At 45.2% G+C, this 25,588-nt stretch overlaps 2 protein-coding genes across 3 annotated transcripts; both read left to right on the top strand.

Moving 5' to 3' along the window:
* The first annotated feature begins 443 nt into the window (after positions 1-443).
* Positions 444-5,236, top strand: APOLD1 (apolipoprotein L domain containing 1). The gene is made up of 2 exons (XM_075152990.1): positions 444-460; positions 2,629-5,236. Exon 2 carries the CDS (start codon positions 2,634-2,636, stop codon positions 3,372-3,374), a length of 741 nt encoding a protein of 246 aa, XP_075009091.1. The 5' UTR covers positions 444-460; positions 2,629-2,633; the 3' UTR covers positions 3,375-5,236.
* Positions 5,237-9,433: 4,197 nt separating this feature from the next.
* Positions 9,434-18,294, top strand: DDX47 (DEAD-box helicase 47). 2 transcript variants are annotated; one of them, XM_075152968.1, is made up of 12 exons: positions 9,434-9,542; positions 10,273-10,366; positions 11,830-12,018; positions 12,694-12,765; positions 13,297-13,415; positions 13,936-14,007; positions 14,132-14,248; positions 14,418-14,564; positions 14,870-15,007; positions 16,398-16,468; positions 17,009-17,138; positions 17,232-18,294. In XM_075152968.1, exons 1-12 carry the CDS (start codon positions 9,447-9,449, stop codon positions 17,352-17,354), a joined length of 1,368 nt encoding a protein of 455 aa, XP_075009069.1. In that variant the 5' UTR covers positions 9,434-9,446; the 3' UTR covers positions 17,355-18,294. The 2 variants fall into 2 exon arrangements, with proteins under 2 accessions (XP_075009069.1, XP_075009078.1); XM_075152977.1 differs by lacking the exons at positions 11,830-12,018; positions 12,694-12,765.
* Positions 18,295-25,588: the final 7,294 nt, after the last annotated feature.

The following is a 25,588-nucleotide window of genomic DNA, read 5'->3' on the forward strand; positions in this document are numbered from 1 at the left end:
TTGAATGAAGTAGCTGGCTGGCTGATGCTCCACTGGCTCTAGACGTGTGGTGGGGGGAAATTTCAGTCATCAAGCAATTGGCGGCTCCAGCACAGAGTAAAGTCAGTTGCTATTTCAGGGAAAGGAAAGGCAACTGTTCCCTGGGGGGAATGACTGCACTAGCTCAGCGCCAGGAATAGGCTGAGAGTTTAAAATTTTTTTTCCCCCTACACTTCAGGAAAAGCGAACACACAATGTTCATTCGCAGGGATCGTTTCCTGAACATGATGTGTGCTCGCTGTCCCGCAGGTCACTTTCCAGTGTGTCACATCCTTCTGCACAAGGGAGAACAGGAAATGGCAAACTCCCAGTATGAGGCAAAGCATTCCCATCGCAGCAATTGGTCCACAGGAGCTATAAATTGGTCTCCTCCAGAAACAGATCAAAATTTGTCTTTGGGGAGGTCGGCTGGAAGCTAAAGGTAAGTTTGAACCAGTATTTTTTGGAGTGTCTCTGAGTACTGTATTAGGAAAGCATTTGCAGGTTTTGGACTAATGTATACCTTTATTGTTGGGGAGATTTTTCTCTAAGAGAAAGAGTAGGTTTTGTTTTCCTTCATGCTGGCATGAAGCAGTGTATTCAAAAGACATGCATCACTGTACCGCTTATGCTATATATTGAATGACTGTTCTACTAACTGCAGTGAGATGGCCGCTGTTATTACCTGAGACTGTTCTCAGCAAGAAAATCTGCAGAACAAATTGTTAAGAGGATACAGGAATCAATACATTTGATGATCATCATATTGATCTGTTGTTAAGTTCTTGATGATATGCTCATTGTGCATTTCAATGCCGGTATCCATTTAGTTTAGTGCTTGTGCTTTCAGTGTCATCTCTGACTATAGTGTAAAAAATAGAGGACACTGCCTCCAGCTAAGAAAAGCACAATGTACTAAGTGGCTCAAATGGCCCAATGATACCAAGAGAGACTGAAGTCGTTGTTGTGAAGGGCATAGGGGGAGGTCCTAAGGGAATCTGTGCGAGATGGTTTAGGACAAGTAGAAGGGGAAAAAATTGCAGTGAGAATTATTTACTTACACACTTCAGGATGGAAGGACTCTTTATGGTAGGAGGTTTCCTCCTTCTGAAACACAGGGATTCTGCAGAATAAAAGCCCCAAGGATCCTAACTATACAATGTGCCCATGTGAGGGACCAGGCATCTCCAGTTCACACAGTACAGAAGAATTAGAAGAGAAAAGGTGGCTGCAGCAATGAATAGTTTTGCTTAGTTGGCTCTGGGACAGGGACTTTCTGCTGCAGAGACTTCTTTTGGCTATGAGGGCATTATGGACTGCAAACAGCTTCTTAGCTCTATGGCTAGACCTTGCTAGGTGCAGAGGCAGCGCAGCCTTGTGCACAGTGCAGTGTTGTGGAACACAAAAGCTCTGCTCCCACCAGACAACTGGCGATGCTACATCACTCCTGTTGCCTCCCTTGCCTCACTTGCACTATATGTAAGCAGGGTTAAGGATGCTGGCTTCCTTTGTAAAGCACTTTGCAGCCCTAGAGCAACCTGCAAATGCTTATTGGAACATTTATTTCTACCCTTGCGACAAAGAACAGAGAGAGTAAACAGAGATCACCTAGCACCGAAACCCTGAAGATTCACCCTCTTGAAGGGAAGACACTCTCCTGCTACCTTGCCAGGGGAGGTTGCCATAGACAGCAGTTTTCAACCCTTTTCTATTCACAGGCCTCTATATTTCCCCTGTTTCCCTATCCCCAAGGGAGTGCGCACTGAAAGTGGGCTCGCTTTTCTGATGTGCCGCTCATGAACCTTTTAAACAAGGTCCATAGGCCTCCCTGCCACTGTCACTGGGGATCCACCACCACAGGTTGGACTAAGCACCACAGAACAGTGGTTCCCATCTTTGTCCAGACCCTGGCGCCAGGTTACAATAGGAAAAAAATGCTGCAGGACCTTGAGTTGCTTAGGCATAAAGAAAGGAAGGATGTTCACAATACCCGTCTGAGGCATCAATGAGCTTCTCATCTCCTAGATGGAAAAGCCAGACCTTGACTCCCCTCAGCAGCTTCCCTCTGTCCTCCTTTTATGGGAAATGACCCCTAAATAGCAACCTGGGATGGGTAGCTTTCACCTCCTCAGACCCTTGTCTTTCTTGTGAAAGATGCCCTTGAATATTGCAGAACCTCTGAATCCCATCATGGGGACAAAACGTGCGTTCTGGCAGCATTACTACTCTGGGCACTGAGTCACTTAATCTCAAGGGAACTTCAGTCCCCAGGATTGGAAGAGACGTTTTGTGTCTTCACAGAGGTAATAACAACAGCACCTCTGACCCCAGCCCTTAAGATATTTTAGTCTTCGCAGTGAACAAGAAAAACATTTAAAAGTTTCTCTGTCTGAAAGTTACAGTGGAATATAGTAATTATGTGTGTACGTGCATGTGTGTGTGTGTACGTGAGTGTATATGTGTGTGCAGACATCAAACCTTTCATGTAGCTGGGTGAAGCAAAAAAAAAAAATTGGCTGGATGCCATCCCTGAAATGGTGGTCCAGGCTGAGCACGTCTCATGTTTTTTTTAACATAAATCCCAACCCAACCTTTTCTGTTTCTGGACAGAGGCCATGGAGAGAAACGGTGCTGCCTTTCCCCAAACACTAGACCCCACGCACCACTTCCACATAGCGCTGCTGGATCAGAGACGGAGGCTGCGTGGCCAAATTGCTCACCTTCACAAGGCGGCTCGTAAACTCAACAAGCTCCGCAAAAGGTCCCTGATTGCCAATGTCAGTGGGAGCACCCTGACCGCCGCGGGAGCAGTGACAGCCATCGTGGGGTTGTCCCTAAGCCCGGCGACACTGGGAGCCTCTCTCCTGGCGTCGGCTGTGGGTCTGGGCCTGGCCACTGCCGGTGGGGCTGTTAGCATCACCTCCGATCTCTCCTTAGTGCTCTGCAATTCCCGGGAGGTGAGGAAGGTGCAGGAAATCGCAATGACTTGTCGGAAACAGATGAGGGAAATCCTTGGCTGCCTGGAGTTCCTCCGCCGGGGGCAGGGCCCCGGGGACCCCACACTGCGCCAGTCGGAGAAGAGGGCCTCCATCTCGCTGTACAACTCTGTCTGCTTCATGGTCTTCTGCGGCTCCCACAGCTTCCTTGTTCCAGAATACACAAAGGAGGTCACAAAAGTAAGCCAGGCCGTGCTGAAGGCCAAAATCCAGAAGCTGGCTGACAACCTTGAGACATGCACCAGGGCGATGGATGAAGTCTGTGAACTTCTTGAGTCCAGGACAGAGCTTTCCCCATGCACGAGGAGACTCAACTTGGGTGCTAAAACCACTGCTGAGACCCTAAGACCATCCAGCTGAAACAGTGTTTGCCCCATAATTAAAACCAGGCTTGGAGACATTACATTATTAATTGCCACCATTAGCGCTGCTACCTGTTGCTATCGTAACATTGGTCGTGCTCATCCACACAGGTATGCACATCTCCCGTGTGCCTTATTTATATCTGAACACAAACTCCTTCATAATAGGAAGCTAAAGCTTACACACACGCACCCCCTGCCACTTCACAGCAGCCACCTGATTCAGGCTGGAGGTTATGATGGACGTGTGGACTATCGGGTACACAGCACCAGATCCCAGAGCCTGCAGGCAGGGATAGGTGGCTGTTCCTCAGATCCATGTTTCCCCAGCTATCTCCCCGGCTCTGCTTTCCCAAGGCAGCAAAAAGAAGCAGGTCAGGAGGCTGATGAAATCCCTGCAGTTGTGGTGCTGACTAACCCTGGATTGTAAATAACTTATGAATCTACGAGTGGTAAAAGGGCTGGTGTACCCTCGAAAAGCCAGCAGCTGCCAATTTCCAGTAGAGTACAGTCCTGTCACCAAGGTACATCTGGAAAGGCTGTTGAAGGAAGCAGTTCCAGGTATGACAGACTGTATGGATGGCTCATCATCCCAGGGTGAAATAGCGGGGCCAGAAATTGTTATCCCTTCTGAAGAAACCTCTCCAAGCTGAGAATTGTGATGTTTGTGTTCTATTTATTTACATAGGATTATTTTAAGGTTTTGATATTGTATTTAAAGATGTATATTTTTTCCTTTTAAAAAGGAGGCCTCTGCTCCAAAGGAAAGCAGCTATTCTTAGAGGCAAAGCAAGTCTGTGGCATGTGAGAGCAAGTCACCTGTTCTTTGGCTGTGAGGGAGGGCAAGTCGCTGTAGGGAAAGGAAAGCATGGCCTGAATGCTGGTAGTTATAGAATAGGTGAAACACGGTCAACCAGTGACAGATCTTAGGAACCAAAGCAGGGAGAAGGACAGGTCAGTGACCCTGGGACCAGAGCCTGCCTCAGGGGACTGGTGGAAGAAAGCAGTTGTATTTCTTGCAGCAGGGAGGGAAGCGTAGGTTGGTGTTACGGTATGAGCTGGAAACCAGCTGTGATAGGAGCACATATGAGAGGTGGAGGTGCCGCTCTCCGTGCTGTCAAGCAGCCTGTGACACCCACAGTGGTTTGTCTGTGAGGGTGGAGGCAGCACTCACAGAGAGCTACACTTAGCAATGCTTCCTGGGGTAAGGCTTAACGTTAGCAAAATATATACTGGTACTAATACTCAAGAGGGGTGCAGAGGATAGGATGATTCAGTAGCAGAGCACTTACGAAGCAGGAGGGACCCTGTTTCAAGTGACTGTTCTGCTAAATATGTCCTTTGTGATTTTTGACCCCTTAGTGCCTCAGTTCTCTGTCTAAAAATGGGGATAGTAGCACTTCCCTACCTCACAAGGATGCTTCTGGGACAAATATTGCGAAGTGTTCAAGTATGTGTGATGATGGGGATCATGTCAATACCCTGAAGAGGTACAAGGAAAAGACCCCGGAAACTAGCTTGAGACAACTAGAAGAGTTCATGCAGGGATAATTCCACCTCCACAAGTAGGCCCCAGTGGATAAGGGAAACTTCCCTGCAGATGCATGAATCAAAATGATCAGAAAATCCACTCTGTAATTCTGTAACGCTGAGCAAACTCTTAGGAAGGGCAACCCTACATCTCACAAAGCTTGAATCCTTGTCCTTTTTGTCTCTTCCTCTCATGACATCAACATTTGCTTTTACACATAAGAAGAACAAAAGTTTTGGTCCCTCAAAGTGTGACTCAGATGCCTGTAATGCCCATGCTTGTTTGCCAGAAATGAACAAGTACACTGCTGATTTGATTAAATTAATATGAAGCGCTTTTGTGTCAGTGTCTCTCTGCACACCTGCATATGATCACATGCCTGTCCCCAGGTTCACCCTGCTCGATTTCATGCTCCAGGCACTGGAGCCAGGGAATCGATAGGAGCAGCTGGACGTGTTCAAAAGGGGCGAATGAAAAGTGAGGTCATCAGCTCCATGCCACACAGCTGGCATTTGTGTATGAGTGTATGTGTTTATGTCTGTGTGAGTGCACTCCCTGGTGTGCAAATTAGCCCATGTACACTGTGGATGCTGATCTCTGACATGCAAACATTGAGGTGTATATGTGTGAGCATGTAAGTGTGTTTTTGGAGTATGAACTGCATACTATGCAAAGGCAGACACGATGTTAAATTTTTCTTAGTAAAACAGCATATCACCAGCTAACTCTACCAGATCAATTACGACTTCAGCATACTTCTGCAATGGCTGGTTTTACCATCACAGAGAAAATTATGTAACTTACATAGTTCTTCTACCTCCTCCTCAGTTTTCTAATAATGCAGCTTTGTCCACATGTCCACACACAGGGAACAACATAGGAAGAACAACAGCTCTGAACGGACTAATCTAACTAGCAGAAGGATATGAATTTGATAGCTTAGAGCTTCGCGAGGGCTGGTTTGCTCTGCTCAGCACAGTTCTGCACTGCAATCACAGCCACTGTTTCAGCAGCTGGGATAAATCAGAAACTTTTGCTTCCATTCTCAGCCACACAGGCAAAAAAATCCTGCTTCTGTTCTGTTTTTCCCTGGATTAACCCTTCACTCGAGGTCAGGATTGTGGTTGTTGTGCAGTGCTGCTGCGCGAGTGTGATTGAGCCCAAGGTACCACGCTCTCCTGGCCAGGTCTCAGCCACTTCACTCTCTGGTTTTGTTTGCTAGGAATGCAAAAGGAGGCTCAGGCAGGGAGTGGGGCCCGCAGGCTGGTAGATCTGTAATCCTACACAAGACAGAGGAGCTGCGTGACCACCTTTGCTCCAAAACCCATCCAATGCTCTTGGACACCTTCTAAGCCAAGTGGTCCTGTGAATCTAAGTCTACACCCTTACACCTCAGCTACGCTTGATCTAGCAGCTAGCAGGCAGGGCAGGAGGTGGTCGGATCCTCCTCACCCAGCTCCGGGCATGCCTTCCTGTCTCCTCCTGTGCAGTCACCACTGGATCTCATATGATACACTGGGGAGCCAGCTTTGGAAGCTCTGTTGGCAGAAATCTACGTATTTGGGGGTAAGATTCCTTTCCTACTCCTTTTGCTCCCTGAAAAAGCTCACTGCTGGGTCAGATGAGCACCAGAGCTGGTACCAAGAAAGCACATGAAGCAAGCGACCCAGGCTGGGACAGGGGCGCACCTACTCCAGTATTGGCTTAGTTCCAATATTGCGACTCCCTTAGAGTCACAAGCAACATTTGGGGAAAGTGTCTTTGGTAAGCAGCTTTTTTACTAGTAGTTATGTTATTTACCTTTCAAATGAGTAGATGTGTTGGTTGAACCCTTCCTTTGGTAGCTGGAGTGTGTGTGTGGGGGGGAGGTATGTGTGTGGTTTGATGATTAGCCAGGACTGGCAGTTACGAAGCCTGGCCTCTTGATGCCATTTTTACTCCCCGTTCATTGAAACTGCTGCAGGGAGGAATGATTCAATGGTGAACCAGGAATGCAAACATCATTTTAACGCAAAGTCCCACAGTATGTTTTGAAAGCATAATAAAAGGTGTCTATGACAAAGGAGCTTGAGTATAGTCAGGGAGTCAGGATATCCCAATAACATCTCTCTGGGCATCCCAGTAGGTAGACAGGACCATTTACCATTAGCTGTGACCTACTATACACACTGTCCATCTTGTCTTATTATGCATCTCTTGTGAAATAGATGGCATTATACCTGCACTAAAATTCATATGCTGAGGATCCTCCCACCCTGTCCCCCCTAAGGAAGACCAAGCTTGTAACATGCAGTAGGGCTAAGAACATGTTTGGTCAAAAGCCAAGTCCAAAAGCCCTGGAGTGAACATTTCTAAATCCATTACGATCTGCAGTGTCCTGTGCTGAAAAGCACAAAAAGGGAATCACCATTTAGAAGCGAGTGCTTCCCAACAGCACTTTAGGACAGGGAGGGAACTTCTATTCAAATACATCTACTGACAAAAGGGATTTAGCCAAACAGGAACTTCACCAGAACAGAATTGCTCCACTCTGCTCCCCACCAAAACAGCACCTACCATATTACATGGGCAATGAGTTCAACAAAGAATCACAAGCAGCGACTTCCCGTCACATCCCTGACCCTATTTCCTGAGGCATCCCAGTGACCCTTACAAGGGTTTACGTCTAAGTACTGGCCAGGCTTAGCCTTCAGCACTAACGATATACAGCAAGCTCATGGCTCAGACTGCTGTAATTTTTGAAACATATGGTCATAACTAGCATCTACATTGGGTGGTTCTTGTTGGGTTTTTTTTGTTTGCTTTGGTTTGGTTTTTTATTTATTTAAAAATCATTGCTCCTGAGCACAGCGGGATGCAGCAGTTTCATTTCCACTGCTGTCCAGTGAATTGTTTCAGGTTTCCTCTCCTTTCCCTGTCACGCAGAGAGTTTGTTTGGATTTCCTCTCACTTTCCTCATTGTTCTGGGAGCAGAGGAAATGGCACGCTTGGAATCCAGTGACAGATGCTCAGGTACGTCAGCATTTCCATTGCAAGCACACCCAGCTGGGCTTCCCAACCAGCAAGAGAGAGGGAGGTCTGCTCAAAAATGCAGTCACGAGTTCCGTTTTGCAGTTGGCTCTGCTGTCCTTTTGAAGACTCAGCTCTTTGATACGTTAGCATCCTTTTCCCTAAAACAAAGCATGTTCACCTAGCTGAAAGGTTGCCCTGCTGCAATCAGCATTGGGACTATAGATCAGAAAGGCCACACCCAGACCAGATGGAAACCAATGAGCTCAGGAACTACCATCATGACATGGTATTTTGGTGCTGCTCTCCCTTGAAGGGCACTAAATCCATCACCATTTTCACCTCTCACTGTGCACTTGCAGGCTCCCTGCCTGAGTCACAACAGCAGCAATCAAGAGAGCTGGGGGAGTGTTTGCATCTATTCCCATCCCCTATTCTCTCATTTCATGCTGTGAGTTGCAACAGTTCAGTTTATTTTATGTACTTCTGGCACGTTAAAGTTGCACACTGGCAATTACCATAAACAGGAAAACAAGGTGGAACAATGACAGTTCTTGACTTTTCTTTTTTTCCCTTCACTAGTACTTCAAAATGTTTCATACCAGCACTTCTGAAGAAGTTAATTTGCTCTTTATATGTATTATATATGTAAGTTTACACATATTCTTGTGCCTGGCTAGCTCATTTTGTCTTGTTCTTCTACAATTGTAGACTTCATGAATACAGAACACCACCACGCACACTGCCTAAGTAATGCAAATGCTGAGCTGCAGGCCAGAGGCTTAGCCATCTGCGATTCATGGCAAGCAGGCAGGTTTTCAAACAGCCAGTTCAGTGCGCTCTTATCCCCATACAGGTGGCTATAGCTCCGTAACTCCCCTGTCCCTGGAGACCTCTCTGGAGTTCAGTGAAAATCCACCCACAGTTTCTCATTTAGCAAAGCATAGCACTCGTCACAGAAATCAACCCCCCTTGCAGAAGCGTAAGCCCCATTAAGTTGAAAGAAAACAAGTCTTGAACACATTTAGAAGAAAGGCCTCCTCGAGTATGCTGCTTAATAACCTTGTGCAGAGTCAGGATGTTTCCGCAGACACGGCAACTCGCCCGACGTCGCCTCCTTTACATCAGCAGAGGAGAAAATGACAGCATTTGGTGCCCCCAGCATTACACCCGCTCCCCAGAGGGCTGCACTCTGAAGAACTCCGGATGCAGAAGACACCTCCTGACCTCCAGAAAAGGAGACCGCCTGTACCTCACGGCAGTACTACCGCCGCCGCACTGCTTTGACGGCGCGGCGCTGACCGCCCTCCCGGAGCGCCAGCCCGGCTCCAGTCGCCGACAGCAGCAGCGACAGCGACCGCCCCGACGTTACCCCGACGCGTAACGGCCGCCGCGCGTGACCCCTCGAGCCCCGCCCCGCCCGCTCCGATTGGCTCTTTCATCTGAACTACAAATCCCATAACACACCTCCGCGAAGGAGACTACAACTCCCAGAGTGCTCTGCGCTGCTTTAGACGGGGACGGTCCAAAATGGCGGCAGGAGGCGAGGAAGGGCAGGCGGTGGAGCCGGAGGCAGCGGTAGAGCCGGAGGCAGCGGTAGAAGAGCCGCGGAGCTTCAAGGACCTGGTGAGGCCGGGCTGGAGCTGCTTCCGCCCCCGCTGCTCCATCCCCCGTCCCGAAGAGCCCCCTTCTGCCCCCACCCCAAATATCAGGCCCGGGACGGGGAGAGTCCTCGTAGAGCCCCGTGTGCCAGGCCGTGCCCCACGCCGCGCAGGCCCCGGGCTGCAGCTCTGCGCGGGCTGGAGGCGGTCCCAGGCCCGGCGGAGCCGCCGGTGCGCGGGGGGCAGACACGTGCGCCGCCGTCGCTGCTTCGGTCCGCGGGCGGACCGGTGCTGTGCCCGGGCGGGCGGTCTGGGGCGTTTAGGCCTCTGCTCCGGTGGGGGTGGCGTTTCCGTTCCGGTCTGTGCTTCTCAGCCGGCTGCCTGTGTTTTCGGTTGTGTTAATTTGCCCAGGTATTTTCTTTTTTCCATGCTCATGGGATACCCCTAAAGGGGAAGAAAGACAGCTCTGTGTGTGTGTAAAGTTGCTTGTGTAAACTAGGAAAAAAATAACTGGTTTCTTACTGATGGCAGTCACCTCTAACAGTTTTGAACAAATCTATGAAGTTACTGATGGAAGTGGGGATCACTGTGAGCAGCCTGCCCTTTCATGTAGTTGCTTTGAGGGCCTGATGGGGTTTGGCTTTGCTAGAGGCAAGCTTGGCTCTGTTGCAGCATGTATTTAACTTAAGTCTATGATTTAATTTAGGTCTTCTTGGTGATGTCTGTTTCCCTTTTCTCTTTTCACTAATGTTAAGGGAGTGACAGATGTCCTGTGTGAAGCTTGTGACCAGTTAGGATGGAAGATGCCAACAAAGATCCAAGTTGAGGCTATTCCAGTGGCTCTCCAAGGTGAGCAGTGTGCTTCTCTGATCCTGAATCTGGGGGTGCCCCAGGAGCTCTATGTGAATGAATTTTGCTGTGAAAGTAAGTGGCAGGGATGAGAGTGTTCTTGCTGCTTCATCATCGAAGATCTCGGTCTAGGAGGGTTTCTTTGTTCATTCTTGTGTCCTTCCCAGGTGGAGCTTGGAATGCTAATTTCTCCTATAACACTGCCTGTAATTGCAAACTTTCAAATGGGTACATACATGGGTTCTTGAATGTTCACTACTGTTGTGTAATTCTGACACTCCACATTAAATAGAATTGTTGCCAATCATTTAAGCTGCTAGTCTGCATTGACCATTTTCTTTCTGAAATATTCAAGGATACACAGGAAACTTCTGATAGATTTAGGACTGCGCCTCTTCTCATAGAGACCTTCAATGTGTGTCTAAAGCCGGAGATGCCTTTACTGATTACATAGCTTGTATAATCTGCTTTGCTGCAAGCAGGCAATTCTTTGAAATTAGATTTCTGGAGTGAATAATAACCAAACCACAGTGACTTTCTGTAAACATTCTGGAAATACACAAAAATAAATTACTGAATTCAGCAGACATTTCTCCCTCTAGAATGTTTCTGCCTCTAGAACTGTGAAGCGGGAAAAGAACAATGTAGTGACAGAACAGAAATAAACTTTCAGTGTCTACTCTGTCCTAGTACTTAACTATTGTCACTCTTTTACTCCACATATAAGATTCTCATTTAAAAAAACAAACAAACAAACCTACAAAGAAAAGTAAGATTGCATTCCTGACAAGTTGTCTCCAGTTTAAGGCCTGTTGCCAGCATATTCTTCTTGGCTGTAGGAGTGTAGGAAGATCAGAATGGATCCTGCTGATGAATTCTACCCTGTTGCCTGCATTGGTTTTGGGCAAAGGACTTGCTGTCCTAATCCTTCCTGCTGCAAACTGGTTTAGATTACTCTTTTAATCAATGGCACAAAATAGACTGTTAAATGTGAGTTTGGTAGTGCTGTTGTCTTGTAGCTGGTATGACCTAAATCTCAAACATTGGAGTTTATTTCCTTGTAAGCCAGTAAACAGACAACAGTTGGTCTAGAATACTTACCCAGTTAGAAGCAATAGGCTGTAAATTGACTGACAGATTTGAGAAATAATAAAGTAAAGCTTTTTTTGAACCTGAAGTTTGTATGAAAACCTGTATATTGGCAGAAGTTTAACTAGAGAATGAAAGGCATTGAGACTGTAATTATTGTACAAATGAAGTCATACTCTAACAATGCTGCAGAGATGTTCTGAAATTCTTTGTTTTGGCCTTTTGTTCTCCTTTACCCTTTGTGTGTCTTCCTTTTTTTTTTTTCCCCTATGCTTAAGGAATTCTTGTGCTTTGTTGCACAGTTGTTGCTTTGAAGGCTTCTTTCTCTAGTCTAGACTTGTAACAGTTTTTGCCCTCCTTGCTGCTCCTTGTAGGCAGAGATATCATTGGACTGGCAGAAACTGGCTCTGGAAAAACAGGAGCCTTCGCTTTGCCAATTCTTCAAGCACTGCTGGAAACACCTCAGCGATTATTTGCTCTTGTCCTCACACCGACAAGGGAGCTGGCCTTTCAAATCTCAGAGCAGTTTGAAGCTCTTGGATCCTCCATTGGTGTCCAGAGTAGTAAGTAGCTTTGTGATATTGGAGCAGTTTTCCTGAAGACTGAAGTTTGTCGGCTCTAGATTGCAAAGGGAAAAATAGAGAATATTTGTATGGAGGTTTGAATAAAAGGTGAGAAAAGCTTATGGTGCTGGAAGACAGAGATCTGGTATCAGGTTTGGGAAAGAAAGACTGTATGGTCTTTGCTCATGGGGTAGTCTGCAGCTCTTCTGCCTTTTATGTCCAAACAGTTAAAGATGGAAGTGGGAGAGAATCTTCTCAATAGTAAGTTTGTGTCCAGTGAAATTGCGTAGAGCTCCACTCTATAGTGTGATGTAGTTTAATCTTTCCTTCAGACTGTCTGTATTGGTTCTTTAGATATTCTCTACAAACGTAAAAGCTTTGGGGGTATTTTTAGAATTACTAGATTTTTGCAGCTGAGTTAAGCTGCAAGGAATAGATTCTGTCTGTAGCTCTTCAGCTGTGAAAACAAAATACTCGGGGCCAGTAAGGATTTGTATGGTTTAAGAGGCCTGGGAAAGTCAGGTGTGCTAAAATTAAGTGAATTCTTTTAGAGATAAATAGCCTTTCATTTGTACAGAGTAGCTGTGGGTGGCAGGGAGTAGGAGGAAACACTATGGTGCCAGGGGCTGGCTGGTGCTACACAGAGAGATTCACTATATTCTGTTTGTCCTGCAGCGGTTATTGTGGGTGGAATTGACACGATGTCTCAATCTCTGGCCTTAGCCAAGAAACCACATGTTATAATTGGTAAGTTAACGTGCTGGGGGTACGGGGTATGAATATTATCAAACTGCAGTTGTCCAAAGAAAGAGTGCCGAAAGGTTTTGTGCATTTGAAGAACAAGTGAGAGTACATCCTTCATTTATTTTTGTCCTGAGGTCTGAGTACTGGCTTGTTAATGTTTCTAAAGTGTACACCAGTAGTCTTGCTGCTACAAGCTCATTCCTGCTAGACTGCCTTTGGCTTGGTTTTTCATTCTCCTCGAGTATTCAAAACGCTGGTCTCGTCCTTCTCCGTACAGGTCGTCTACAGTCTGTTTTGTTTTGCTTTTTTTTTTAGGGGGGGAGGTGGAAGGAGGACATTCTGCAGAGTCTGACTCTATTAGACTTATTTCAAAACTCTTTGCAGATATTCTGTGAAAGAGTCCTTCCCACAAAGCAATCTGCCTTTACGTCTCTTGGGCAAAGAATCCCATATCTGTAGTGGATGACTCTCTTGCCTCTTTGCATCTTTTCCTTTGCTTTCATTCTAAATTTGCGCTTATGATTTTGTTGATAGCAACCCCTGGCCGTCTAGTTGATCATCTGGAGAACACAAAGGGCTTCAACTTACGAGCTCTGAAGTTCCTAGTGATGGATGAGGCTGACCGGATCCTCAACATGGATTTTGAGACAGAGGTAGGAATCTACCAAAAGAAGAGTTTGGAAAACGAGATGAGTCCCTTTAAAATTGCTTTATATAGTCACGTAGTAAACACTGAGCTGTTCTGTAGAAATTAATAGCAAATTGTAACTCAGATCTAATAATTGCACAAAAGTCTATGGTGGGAGTAGAACTTAGCAGAGTTCTGCAGAGTGCTAGCAAGACAGTAGGAGCCGTTTTGTCTCTGAAATCTACTGGTTTCTCTGGGGTGCCTGGCATTGACGCAGTTACTGTAGAACACAACCACACACACATTCCTGCAGGAATATTGCCTGATATTTGCACTGCTATTGGGCTTCTGGAGTTCACACTGCCTAATTGTCAACAAGCTATCAGCCTACACCTTCCTTTTAGAACGGGGGACATTTGTTCCTGCTGTGAGTCTAAATTGCACACATGCATTAGTCTTCATTTGGGTGATCGTTATATTTGGAGGAGGCTTTTGTTTTGATTGCTGTTGTATTCAGCATTTCCATTTCCTTTATATTTTTACAGGTGGATAAGATATTAAAAGTGATTCCTCGAGACAGGAAGACATTCCTGTTTTCTGCTACCATGACCAAGAAGGTGAGAGCAGAGTACTCTGCTTTAGTTCTCCTTCCAGCAGGCTATACTGTTGATTAGACTGTATCTAACAGGTTTCTGACAAGATCTCTGTCCATCTAGTACTAACTTACATTGATCTTCCCAGGTTCAAAAACTCCAGCGTGCTGCTCTGAAAAACCCTGTTAAATGTGCTGTTTCTTCCAAATATCAGACAGTTGAAAAACTACAGCAATACTACATTTTCATCCCATGCAAATTCAAGGTAATGCCACTTCTGTTTCTTCCCTCTTCTGATTGTGTCTTGTCTTGTTGTTCCCACATCTGCCAAATATCTTGTCACCTTCTCTGGCTTATACCTACTTTTTAATGTGGCTTATGTGATTACTTTTGTTTTTTTTTCCTTCTTTTCTTCTCTGTCTGTTTCTTTACAGGACAGCTACCTGGTTTATATCTTGAATGAATTAGCTGGAAACTCTTTCATGATATTCTGTAGTACATGTAACAATACTCAGAGGACTGCTCTACTGCTCCGCAACCTGGGGTTCACTGCCATTCCTCTTCATGGGCAGATGAGTCAGGTATGGGCATACTCCACAGAATGGAGTAGACAGGAGACCTGTCGCTTGAGAAATGGGCTGCACTATACTGAGTCACAACTACCTTGCAGAAGGAGTATTTCACAGCTAGTGGACTGGACTGATCCCTAAAAATTTAACTAATGTGAATGCTGCCACTGATTCTGTAATAGTTCAAAAAGAAATTAGGGAAGTGAGATACTTGAGTGGTTTCTCCCCCAGTTCTTCTGTACCAGTATTTCAACAGGAGCATATTAATCAGAATGAGCATTATTCTCTCACTCTCTTTTTGTCCTTCTCTCTTCCAGAATAAACGCTTGGGCTCTCTAAACAAGTTCAAGGCAAAGGCACGTTCTATTCTGCTGGCTACTGATGTTGCAAGCAGAGGTCTGGACATCCCACATGTAGATGTGGTGATAAACTTTGATATTCCTACGCACTCTAAGGTAAGTTAGTCTATGTGCCAGATGAGAACTTCTGGTCACCGGGAGGCATAGTGAAGCTAGACAAAGGAACAAAGACACCTTTTCTCTTTTCTGCTGACTGCAAGTCTAGTTCACGCTTCTGTAGATTAAAAGATGTAGTTCAGCCTCTGCAATTGAGTTAGTATCTCAGTTTGGTTGGGTGGCCTCATCTGGATTGCAGAACTGATCCCATAAGTGAAAAGAGGAAGTGAGGGATGTTCTGTGTCTTTGTATTTTTGCTCAGAGTATGTGTTTTGCCATATTACATTAAAGGGCTTCTGGACTTTGAAAATAGTTTTAACATATTACTAGTTTCAGGTAGTGATCTCCATTCCTGTGATCCAGGTCTGCCTTCACATTTTAAACAGTGTTTAAAAAAAAAAAAGTAAAAATTCTCCCATTATGTGCAATGAGGATTTGATCAAGAAAGATGTCTTTAATATGTTTCACATCACAAAAGTACAGCAAACTGAAAAAAAGTGAGTTACTAACTTTCTATCCTACAGAAAGTATAGTATTATCTTAGGGATGTGACTTTGTTTCCCAGCCTACCTTCAGAAAGCATACCATTAACATGCATTTCAGGAATTGCTGTTGTTCCTTATAATGATCAAAGATACTACGCATTGCAAACAGAAGAAAGTATGGTGGTTCTTTTGAAGACACTGCTTTTGACATTGTAAAAGGACAAAAGTTAAAAAAGAATAAGGGGGGGGCAGCAGCTTGAATGACGGTTTTACAGTTTTTGTGCCCCTCCCTCTTATCTAACCGTGTCACAGAACACATCCTTTCTCATGATGCTTCCTTTCTCCACAGATCCTGGAGAAGGGAATATTTTAATTTCCGTAATGCAGTATAAAACCTGGAAAACAGCCTAGAACTATATAAACAGAAGACGCTCAATAGATCAGACGCTTCCAAATTGTTCTCATTCATCCTCCCTTTCACTGTGCTTGCCAAATTTAAATCTACTTGCCAGAGTTTGTCTGGAAGACAGAGTATGTAAAGCACTAGATCCCAAGACTGAAAATGCAGGCATTGGCTCACTTTAAATATTAGCTTTCCAAGGAAGTGGTAGTTTATTAGCAAAGTCATGTATCACACTTCTGTCCTGCAGTCTTGAATAATTGGAGGTGGTCTTTTCCTTTAGAAAGAAAAGAATTCAAATGTTAAAACCCAAGATATGCTTCCACAAGCCAGCATCGTCTCAAATCCTAATCCTGCACACAGTCCTGAGTATTTAATCCTGGCTGTATTTTGTCCCCATTTTCTTGTTCTTTCCTAAAGAAAAATTATATGGGCTGATTTCCCGTAACTTCTGTTCTGTATTTGGTGCACGTATCTTATTGCTTATCAAGAAAATTGTTTTCAGGATTACATTCATCGTGTTGGGAGAACAGCTCGAGCTGGGAGATCTGGCAAATCTATCACCTTTGTCACACAGTAAGTGTTAAAATGTGACAGACTTATGCTTCCCAACTGTGTTTCAGAGCAGAAAACATCTGACCTCATCCCGGGTGGGAAGAAAATACTACTTCTCATTTTGAGGTGCCAGTTGGATTTATTTAGTTAAAAGGGAGAGAATTCAAAGCCCAGGGTGGGGAGGGAGAAAGGTGTAGGATAAATTCTAGAAGTAAGCGTGTAATGAGCAGAACTAACTGTTTATAACTTGATTGTATAATATACATACATTTTTATAATATGTAATGCAGGTTAAGCAAGTGTGCTTTTTGATAAGTACTGAAATATTTGTCTAAAAAAAGTCTTTGCCAAATACTTCTGAACAAAGATGAGCTGAATAAATCAGTGAAGCCATCCCAAACGATGGCATCATTCGAATGCAATTAAGAGTTGCTTGTGAGACCATTAGCACAAGCTAACACAATATCTGTGGTCTGGAGATAAGAGGTGATGTCTGTGGGTGGTGACGGCTGAAGCATTCTCAGGAGGGCTGATTCAATCTGGTGTCTTGCCTTTTCTCAGGTATGATGTAGAGCTGTTCCAGCGCATTGAACACCTGATTGGCAAGAAGCTGCCAGCATTCCCCATGCAAGAGGAAGAAGTTATGATGCTGACAGAGCGTGTGGCTGAGGCCCAGAGATTTGCTCGAATGGTGGGTGGTGGCTTTTTGTTCCTCTACTTGCTGTTGTACTCTGAATTTCCTCGTGTGCCAGAACTCCTGGTCAATCTCTTGATTGCATTGCAGGAGCTGCGGGAGCAGGGAGAGAAGAAGCGATCTCGGAATGATAATGATGATGACACAGAAGAAGCTATTGGTGTCAGGAATAAGGTGGCAGGTGGGAAAAAGAAGAAAAGGAAAGCCTTCTAGCTCAGTATTTGGACAGACTTTTAAATTTTTCTCTTTATGGCTACATGAGCTTGGCAAAAACGGTCTACCAAGCCTTCTCCAGTGGATTTTTTTCAGAACTACTTATTATGAAATTGGGCAGTCCAGCTGGAAAACAACTTCCTCTCTTCTGCTTCACCGGTTACAGACTGAGCTTGGCCCATTGTGGTACCATGAGACCAGTTTTCCTTTCAGAGACAGCAGACCATCACCTCTGGACCTGAAGGCAGCTGTGGTCATGCTTAGGCCCTGCTCATTCACAAAGAGGTGCAGTGTGGGTGCAGCTTTCCCACTGCTGCAGCCTGTTTCACTACCCAAACTCACTGAGTGCTTCTGGGGTCAGATAGGTCTGTCAGAAGAAAGAGAGGAAGAAGTTAAAAGAAGCAACTGAGTTTCCACAGCACAGCTGTGATGCCCTTGCCTTAGTGAAGGGACATGTGACATGGAGAATTCGAAATATATTTTGCTTAAGTTTAAAGCTACTTGGTTTTCCTTGTCTTAGCACTGACCTGTTCTGCTCATTTTGAATGTCAGCTCTGCCAGAAGGTTTTCTTATTAGGTCAGCCTTAGCGATTCAGATGTGACATCAGTATCTTAGATGTTGGCTGAAGAGTGGCCCAGCACAGAGAGGACCTGTTTCGGCAGGATTATAGGCTATTCACTGCCTGGAATTCGACCCAGGATCTATAATGATTGGCAAGATCAAGGAGAGGTCTGGGTTTTGGGGATTTTTTTTGTGGCCGATTCTTGTAGTACTTACAAGCCAACACAAGAGGGTGGTATTTACATAGGAAAGCAGCTCACAAACAGGGTGGTGAAGAAAAACGTATCGTAGAGGCTCTTTCAGTGTTGCCCTATTTATTTCTCTGTCTCGGGCAGAGTTCAGTGCCGTATAAGTAAACTCTTGCAAGAATGGGATAAATGTGCTTATCTTCTTGGCAGACCAGAAGGTTAGTGCTAGTTCCTATTGGCAGTAAAAATTTTCACACTGGACATGTCTGCTGGTGGGCAGAGGAAGGCGAGAAGCTCCTTCGTGATCACTCAACATGAAAATTTAATGTCCGTTAGAACCACTCATAAACTGGATTTTCTGCTACATGAAAAACAATGTTCAAAAGATTCTTTTTTAGATCTGAGTGGAAAGCAGAAACTACTGCAGTAGTCAAGACGAGCACAATGGTTACTTCATAGTGTCAACATAAATCTAATATACACATGTACTAGTCAGAATGCTTTTGTACTTTTGTTTGGGGCAGCACACTTTACAAATTACAAAAATACCACAGCACGGTTAAAACTAATAAGGGGAACATGTTTTTTCTTTTTTATTTAAAACAGCTCTGTTGTCTTCATGAGGAACAAACATACTCTCTGGTGTGAGAAGAGGGCCAGTGTTCTTACTTTGTCTTTTTCTTGTAGCAATTTACTCAAATCTCCCAAATGCTCACCTTCAAGTTCGATAGCTCTAAAGCAGTCTAGGATCAGTGGCAGATAAGTAAGGGTACAGATTTTGGGTATGTTGACTGCATTCTTATAAAGCAGGAAGAGAGTGTGCGTCTTCCGTGGGTCCTAGTGCAGAGAGGCAGGGGTGGAAACCCAGTAATTAAAACATGTTAATTCTATGGGGCCCTTTGGTAGGGGTCCCCATAGGTAAGAGGAAACAGTCCTACTATGCACCACAGAGAGAGGAATAAAATCAGTTAGCATATGGGTGGAGATGCAAATGCTTGTTCCCCATGGAGCAAGGGAACTTTCCTGATTGGTATTCTGTCCTGCCGGATGCTTGAACAAAATTTCTTTTCCTTCACAAGCGGGACAGGGTTGGCTCCTGCTATCAGCAAATGAAGGTTAAATCCATCTGAGACTCTGGGTCTCTGGAAAACCTGTTAGTGTTACTCCCAGCTATGTAACGGGTGGCATGCAGAGTCAGTCCTGAACCAATCTTGTAAAGTGATGTGAAGGGCAATTTTACTGCTGGAGGAGGTAGGGCAGGGTCGCTCCTTTCAGAAGTAGTATGAGGCTTTGTTTAATAAATTGGTGGAGTCTCTAGCATCCTTCTGTGTTCTTTCCTGTGTGGAAGGCTGCAACAGCAGGGGGGATCTATCTTGCCCCTTGATGGGATCAAAGGTTCTCTATCTCTCTGCAGTTGCAAGAGTAACGGAGAGAAGTAGAACTGCTCCTTGTAAAAGGGTGCAGAGCCTCCTTGAGAAGAGTGACTCCTAGACAGCTGGCCAACTCCCTTGATTTGGAATGACAAGCCATAGAAACACTTGGCACTAGAAAAACAAAGGTCTCACCACACCCACATTGTCACTGGTGCCTCACCTGCCACAGGTATGTGCATTCAATTTCAGCTAAAAATATCTCAACAGGTTGGAAGGGCAGGAAACAGTTTCTTATTGTGACTACGCTGTGAGGGCTAGGTCAGAGGGTGTTTGTATAACTGAAGTGGAATAGGGAGTGTCTAAAGATGTATTTGGTCAAAAGAGAATTTGCAGCCAGGCTAAAGCAAAATCTGTAGCTGACCTAATGAAACATGAGGGGAAAAGAATGGAGTGAGACCTGTCTTTGGATAAAAGATGGTTCAGAAAATACCAGCACTGGTATGTGGGTGGCTGCATAGTTTTGTACAACAACTGATGCCAGTGTGTTTGTTCAGTCAGGAGGACTCTTGAGGGGCAGTTCTGAAGCACACCCCTCTGCACACCTCTTGAGTCTTTGCACAGCAGGGAGCTGAAACAGAGGATTAACCTTAGTGTGACGTAAGGTAGGATCGGGCTAACACAACCTGTCATTTTTTTGTGGTTGAAACTCAAGTTTCAACAAAAGCTGTGCTCTCGAAAGATGTTCAGTGGGGATGTTTGCAGTTTGAAACAATTCTGCACTTCCCAAGTCTATAAAGAGAACTTGATTGTTTATATACTTGTAATATGTATTTGAAATAATGTTTTATAGTTTTGATTTTTAATACTGCATAGGTGACTACCTCAGGCAGTAAAGAATGGGGATATAGTGTCTTTCATTTAAATGTTCTAGAGCTAGCAGAAGCGGGACAATCCTTTGGAGGGGAGCAGTAAAATTAAACATTGATGACAGTGTGAATAACTGACTTATCTAAGTGAGGAGAGCTGCAAAAAGTAGCAGTCCCTGCAACCACACAGTGGTCCAGAGCAGAAGCTGTGCTGAACTGACCTTTCTGACATGGATTCGGCTGTCTCAGTTCCCCAGTGCCATGCTCCTGCTGCCCGGGGGCTGCAAGGGAAGACATGGGCAGGAAAGCACAGCTGGGAACCAGAGTGGGGAATCCAGGGCTTTTTTCTGTGGTGGCAGCCTGAGCCTAAGTCTGCTTAAAATAATCATGAGGAACATAGCCTGTTCCAAGGACCTGGCAGCCCACCTTCCCCCCTGCCCCAAAAAAGTAGAGAAGACGAAGAGGGAGAGCTAAGTATGATGACTTTCTAACACCACTATTAACTTGTGCTGAGAAAAGGCTCAGTTTAGGAGGGAACTCTCAGAGTAAGAAGTGATTTGGTATCTGGAGGACCTTAGTTTACGAAGCAGGACTGAAATTAGTAAACATTCCCAGTTTAGCCAAGCAGTGAAGAAGGAAAATATCCAACATACTTAAAAGCCCTTGGAAGTACTTAAGAAGGAATGGAATTGATTGCATGACCTGTGAAAGACACAGGCACGTACCAAGCATTTTGATGGTGTATAAATGTGAAGTTGTGGTTTGCCTGCAATGGCATCTGAGGAGCTTCTGTAAACATTCAAGTGAGCAATTAATTCTTGTAAATGTTGCAGAACAAATGTAAAAATCCAGGTTTGGTGCCAGAATTAGTCCATGTAGTCATTCTGAATTCTTACTGCTCTTGCTTACGCACTTACCAGTAGATTTTTTTGGGGGAAAAAACTATCACTGTGTAAACATGGAGAATCAGAATATGAGTTTCTGACAGAATCCCAAGCTTTGGGGTTAACTCCTGAGCTTTTTTAAAAAAAAAAAAAAAAATAGGTAAAAGACAGTTTCTGAGTCTTCAGATGGCTTTTTTCCTGGTCAGACTATGAAAGCTTCTGAATAACAGTATTTAAAACAGAGAGGTAAGGATGTTTCATTCTTCTGGCACCTAAGAAATGGGAATGGTTGCTTGCTCTCTGGCCCGGGGATGAATACAGCCATGCCTCCAGGGCTGTATCTCTTCCTGAGGACCCTTCAGATATGGAAGCTTATGATGATGACAATAGCACTTTCTCTCTGCTTCCAAAGCCCCCCTGGAACACAGGTACATGCCTTCCTGAACACGATAATCAAGTATATGTCATGTTTCATGGTAGGATGTGTGTTGGACTATGCCAAGGTCATGCCTAGTTGTGCAATAGGAGACAGTGGCACTGTGCAGTCTTCAGCTGTTGACATTGTAGGTCCTCGGGGAGGGGTGGCTGCCCTTGGAGCTTGTTCAGCACTTTTTCAGGGAAGCATCTAGAAGCCTGAAGCTGTGTTTACTAGAGGCTGACACAGGGTAATTCTGCATGCCCAAAGGGAAGAGGAGTATCTTTGCTTTCTCTGCTGGAGGATTTTCATTGTTGCGGGGATGTACGTGCGGCTCTGTTGCCTCTCCTGAAAATGAACTCTAGGGATAGGACTCTGTCAAAAGTTTCTGCCTTCCCTGGGGCTTGGTGTTTGTGTAATGGTTCCTAAGGAAAGGGAGATGCAATGTGGGTTTTCTGTGCAAAAAGGGGAAAATACTTTGTCTTCCATTCAAATCCTAGCAAAGGCAAAAAAAGAACCCTATTGACAGGCCTCTCACAGAGACTATTCCTTCTGTCCATCACGTCCTCCTCCCTATTTGATACTGTCAAGGAAGGCAGGTTTTTTGGCACGTGTTTCCTGTTTCGACTGACTTAAGTCTCCTTTAATCTTCCTCAAGATTTTCACCCATAAACACATCTCTGTGTAAAGAAAGACAAATAGCAAAACTTGCTCTGCAAATCATCTGTGTGAGGTAGAGAAGGGTTGCATGATAAGGTTGAATTGCTTGGGTTATGCTGGCTTTCCGGAAAAAAATTATTCCTTTGCGTGTTTTTTCTTGTACATCTACTCCATTCCATGAACAGGGCTAAGAAATGAAATTTCTTGGCTTTGATGTAGGAGAAAGTCTTTTGCACAGTGAGAGTTGGAGTCACAAAAGTACCTTCTTTCCTGCAGTAAGGGGGCACAGGATCCGTGGAGCAAGCCTGGGAGAGAATGTGTGGAGGCTCGTTCAATTTTATTTAAAGCAACAGAAATTAAGGTACCCCAGTCAAGCATGTAATTGGTCTTCTACTGTCTTTATCGTAGCTCAGTTGAAGGAAATTTATAACAGGAGATACTCAGCCTGATCTGTCGTTGCCAGCTTCTGTTCTTGATATATCATCAGCAGGAAAGTAATACTTCTCCCTCAATATGTATTCAGAATGATAAACTTGCCACTAGTGAGTGATTTCCTATTACTGCTGCTCATGTGCATGCTTACAGGTGTGTTAAACCTTTATCTTGGTGCATGCCAGAGGCTCTCTTTGGTTGTTAAGGACTGGTCTTCTCCAAACACAATCAACAATATGAAGCAGACAGCCTAAAAGATTCCTTTGACAGAGCCTAGGCAGAATCAGCTTTCCGTTCCTGCAATTGCAGGTCTCGAGATGCCTCTTAAAGATTCTGCGGAGCTATGAACTATTTTCTATTGGATACACTCAAGTCATGTATTTGTATCTTAGTTTAGGCTCTCTCCACCCGTTGGTGAGAATTGCTTTAGTATTAACTAGGAATCTTAGAGTCGCCTTTCCAATTTTCAAGAAAAGTTTAGATAAAAATGCAAACTTTTAAACATGCAAACAAAGTATTGGCTATGCTCTCCAAAATGGATAACATAGTGACAAACGTTTATAAAAGATCTGTGGAAGAAATGTCAGAAATAGATTTGCTAGTTTGGTCGCTCTAAGATCAAATTTAGAGATAACCTCGCTTCTGCCTGTGTTCAGCTGGCTTGCTGCAGCCAGGCTTGCTCATCTCAGCTGAGTTTGTTAGAGCGCCCTTCCTTGCGAAGCATGCTAGTGTTTTGTGACTCTTTGGTTCTTCCGAGGCTCCCACCCCGATGTGACTTCTTTTACTCTGGCTACACTGCCTCTATCTAGTTCAGAGGATGACTTTTTGAAGTCCATCCTCTGAATGCCAGGCTACCTCCCCTCTTTGAAAATGCCAGCGCTGCTTTCACAGGTTGGATGCTGCCACTTGGTCTGGCTGATGAACAGCTCTTCGTGATTAGTGAGGAATCTCCCTCTCCATCAGGGTTGTGTTAAGCTGATGGAAGGGCAATTGGTGTCACTGGTCTTGGTCTTGTATTTGCATGGACTGTTTGTGAGTATGTAATTGCCGTGTTCCTTTGAAAATCCTATAGCAGACAGTTGTGGCTCTCTTGAATTCAGTAGAAGCAGCAAATGTAGAGGAAGATGTGGCCAGTGCAGGGCCCTGTTAGCCTTCTGTTGTTGGTAAACCTGTTGTGCAATGGGAAGGCAGCTTGCTGGAGGGCATAGTATCAATGAAATATTTGGTGAGTGTCTTTATCGCTGTATCTTACACACACGGCAAATAAGGCTTTTTTTTTTTAAAAAAAAAACACAACAAGCCTGTTGGAAAGCTAATTGCTCTGTTCTTTCTTGGAAAGGAAGGCAGAGCCCCTGAACCAGCAGTGTTTGCTTGTCCTGTGCCAAGCAGGACATACGGATAAAAACTTTGAGAGCTCTCCTCCTTTGCCATGTTCTTTAGCCTCTCCTGCTTGGGCCAGGGCAGCCTCCTGGTGGAAGTGTTTAGCTTTGTTAGCCATGTCAGTCCTTTGCTTCTCTGATCACTTGAGATCTATAGGACCATGTATTACCAATTTACATGGGTAGCACAGAAAATGCATAGGGGGAGATGCTTTTCTGTCTCAAAGAGCTTGTGGGTTAACATCCAAAAATATGCTGATGTCTGTGGAAAGGACTGCGCAGTAGTTACTGACGTGAAGATACAGGGATAAAGAGGAGGACTAATGGGGGGGGAAGTCCCTCTTTATAGCTGGATGATGAGTTGCATGGAGCTGTTATCTCTCTTGGTGAGGAAAGACCTTTGACAAGTAGAGATGTGAAGCCAACCATGGCTGGGTGACCTTGCCTTGAAGTGGCTTCTGTGATCTGGACACTCATCTCCTTGGCCTTCGCAGTAGCAGGACAAATATGTAAATTTCTGCCTGCTTTGCTAAAGTAAGGTAACTCTGCACTAGAAGCCATGCTGAGCCTTAAAATGAATCCTGGATAGAAGGAAACACCTTGTGAGTTTGTGCACTGCCCCAAGTCCTGCTTCAGCTGGAAGGCTTTTCTCTGTGACTGAAGTGGGCAATGGGCTGAGCCCCGCAGCAGAAGCCAGGACTGCCTGACACGCAAGGCTGTACTGGTACGCCAGAGCAGGTTAGCCTGCCTGCTCAGCACGTCAGCAAAATCTCACTGCCCAGATAGGCAGAGTTTGCATCTTTCTGCTCTCTTGCATTGTCTGCAGGATTGCATCATTACCCAGTCCACTCCCATCATTTGATCAGATAAAGCTGACCAAGGGACTCCACTAACCTTTAGAAGCATTCAGTGATGAAGATCTAGGGGTGGTGGTGCCCGCAGGGGCACGCAGCTGGGGAGCCACCTCTCCTGTGGCTGAGGGAGAGGGAATCTCCCTGCATGGCCTGGGGTAGAGGAGCCCCTCCGCCTACGAGTGCCTGGTTGCAGCCTCCCTCCCTGCCTTCAGGCCTCTCCGCATGGACTGACTTACTCCTTTGGAAACATCGGCCAAGGGCACCCTTCACGTAATTAACTGGTAACCCCGTGCTTTGCTCCTGCAGCTGGCACGGGCCTGCCGAGTTCTGCTGAGATCCTCCTTGAGCAAGAGGGGGATGCTCAGGATGCCCCAGAATGTGTTGCATTATTAAGTTTCCATTACTTGGTGCTTTTTTTGGGACCTCCCATCTTCTCTCCTCACCTTTAGCCATTCCTACATGTCTCGGTCCCTGCCTTCACCAAGAAGGTCTCGTGCATGCATCCCCCTAAGCACCTTCTGCACTCTGCCCTGCTCAGTTCTCCCCAGCCACTCCACCAAGCAGCCAGCAACCAGGTCCCTAAACTGCCCCAGGGCTGGTTCTTTGCTTTGCTGTTCATGC

Source organism: Calonectris borealis, chromosome 1, assembly GCF_964195595.1.
Source record: "Calonectris borealis chromosome 1, bCalBor7.hap1.2, whole genome shotgun sequence".
In the NCBI taxonomy this organism is placed as follows: Eukaryota; Metazoa; Chordata; class Aves; order Procellariiformes; family Procellariidae; genus Calonectris; species Calonectris borealis.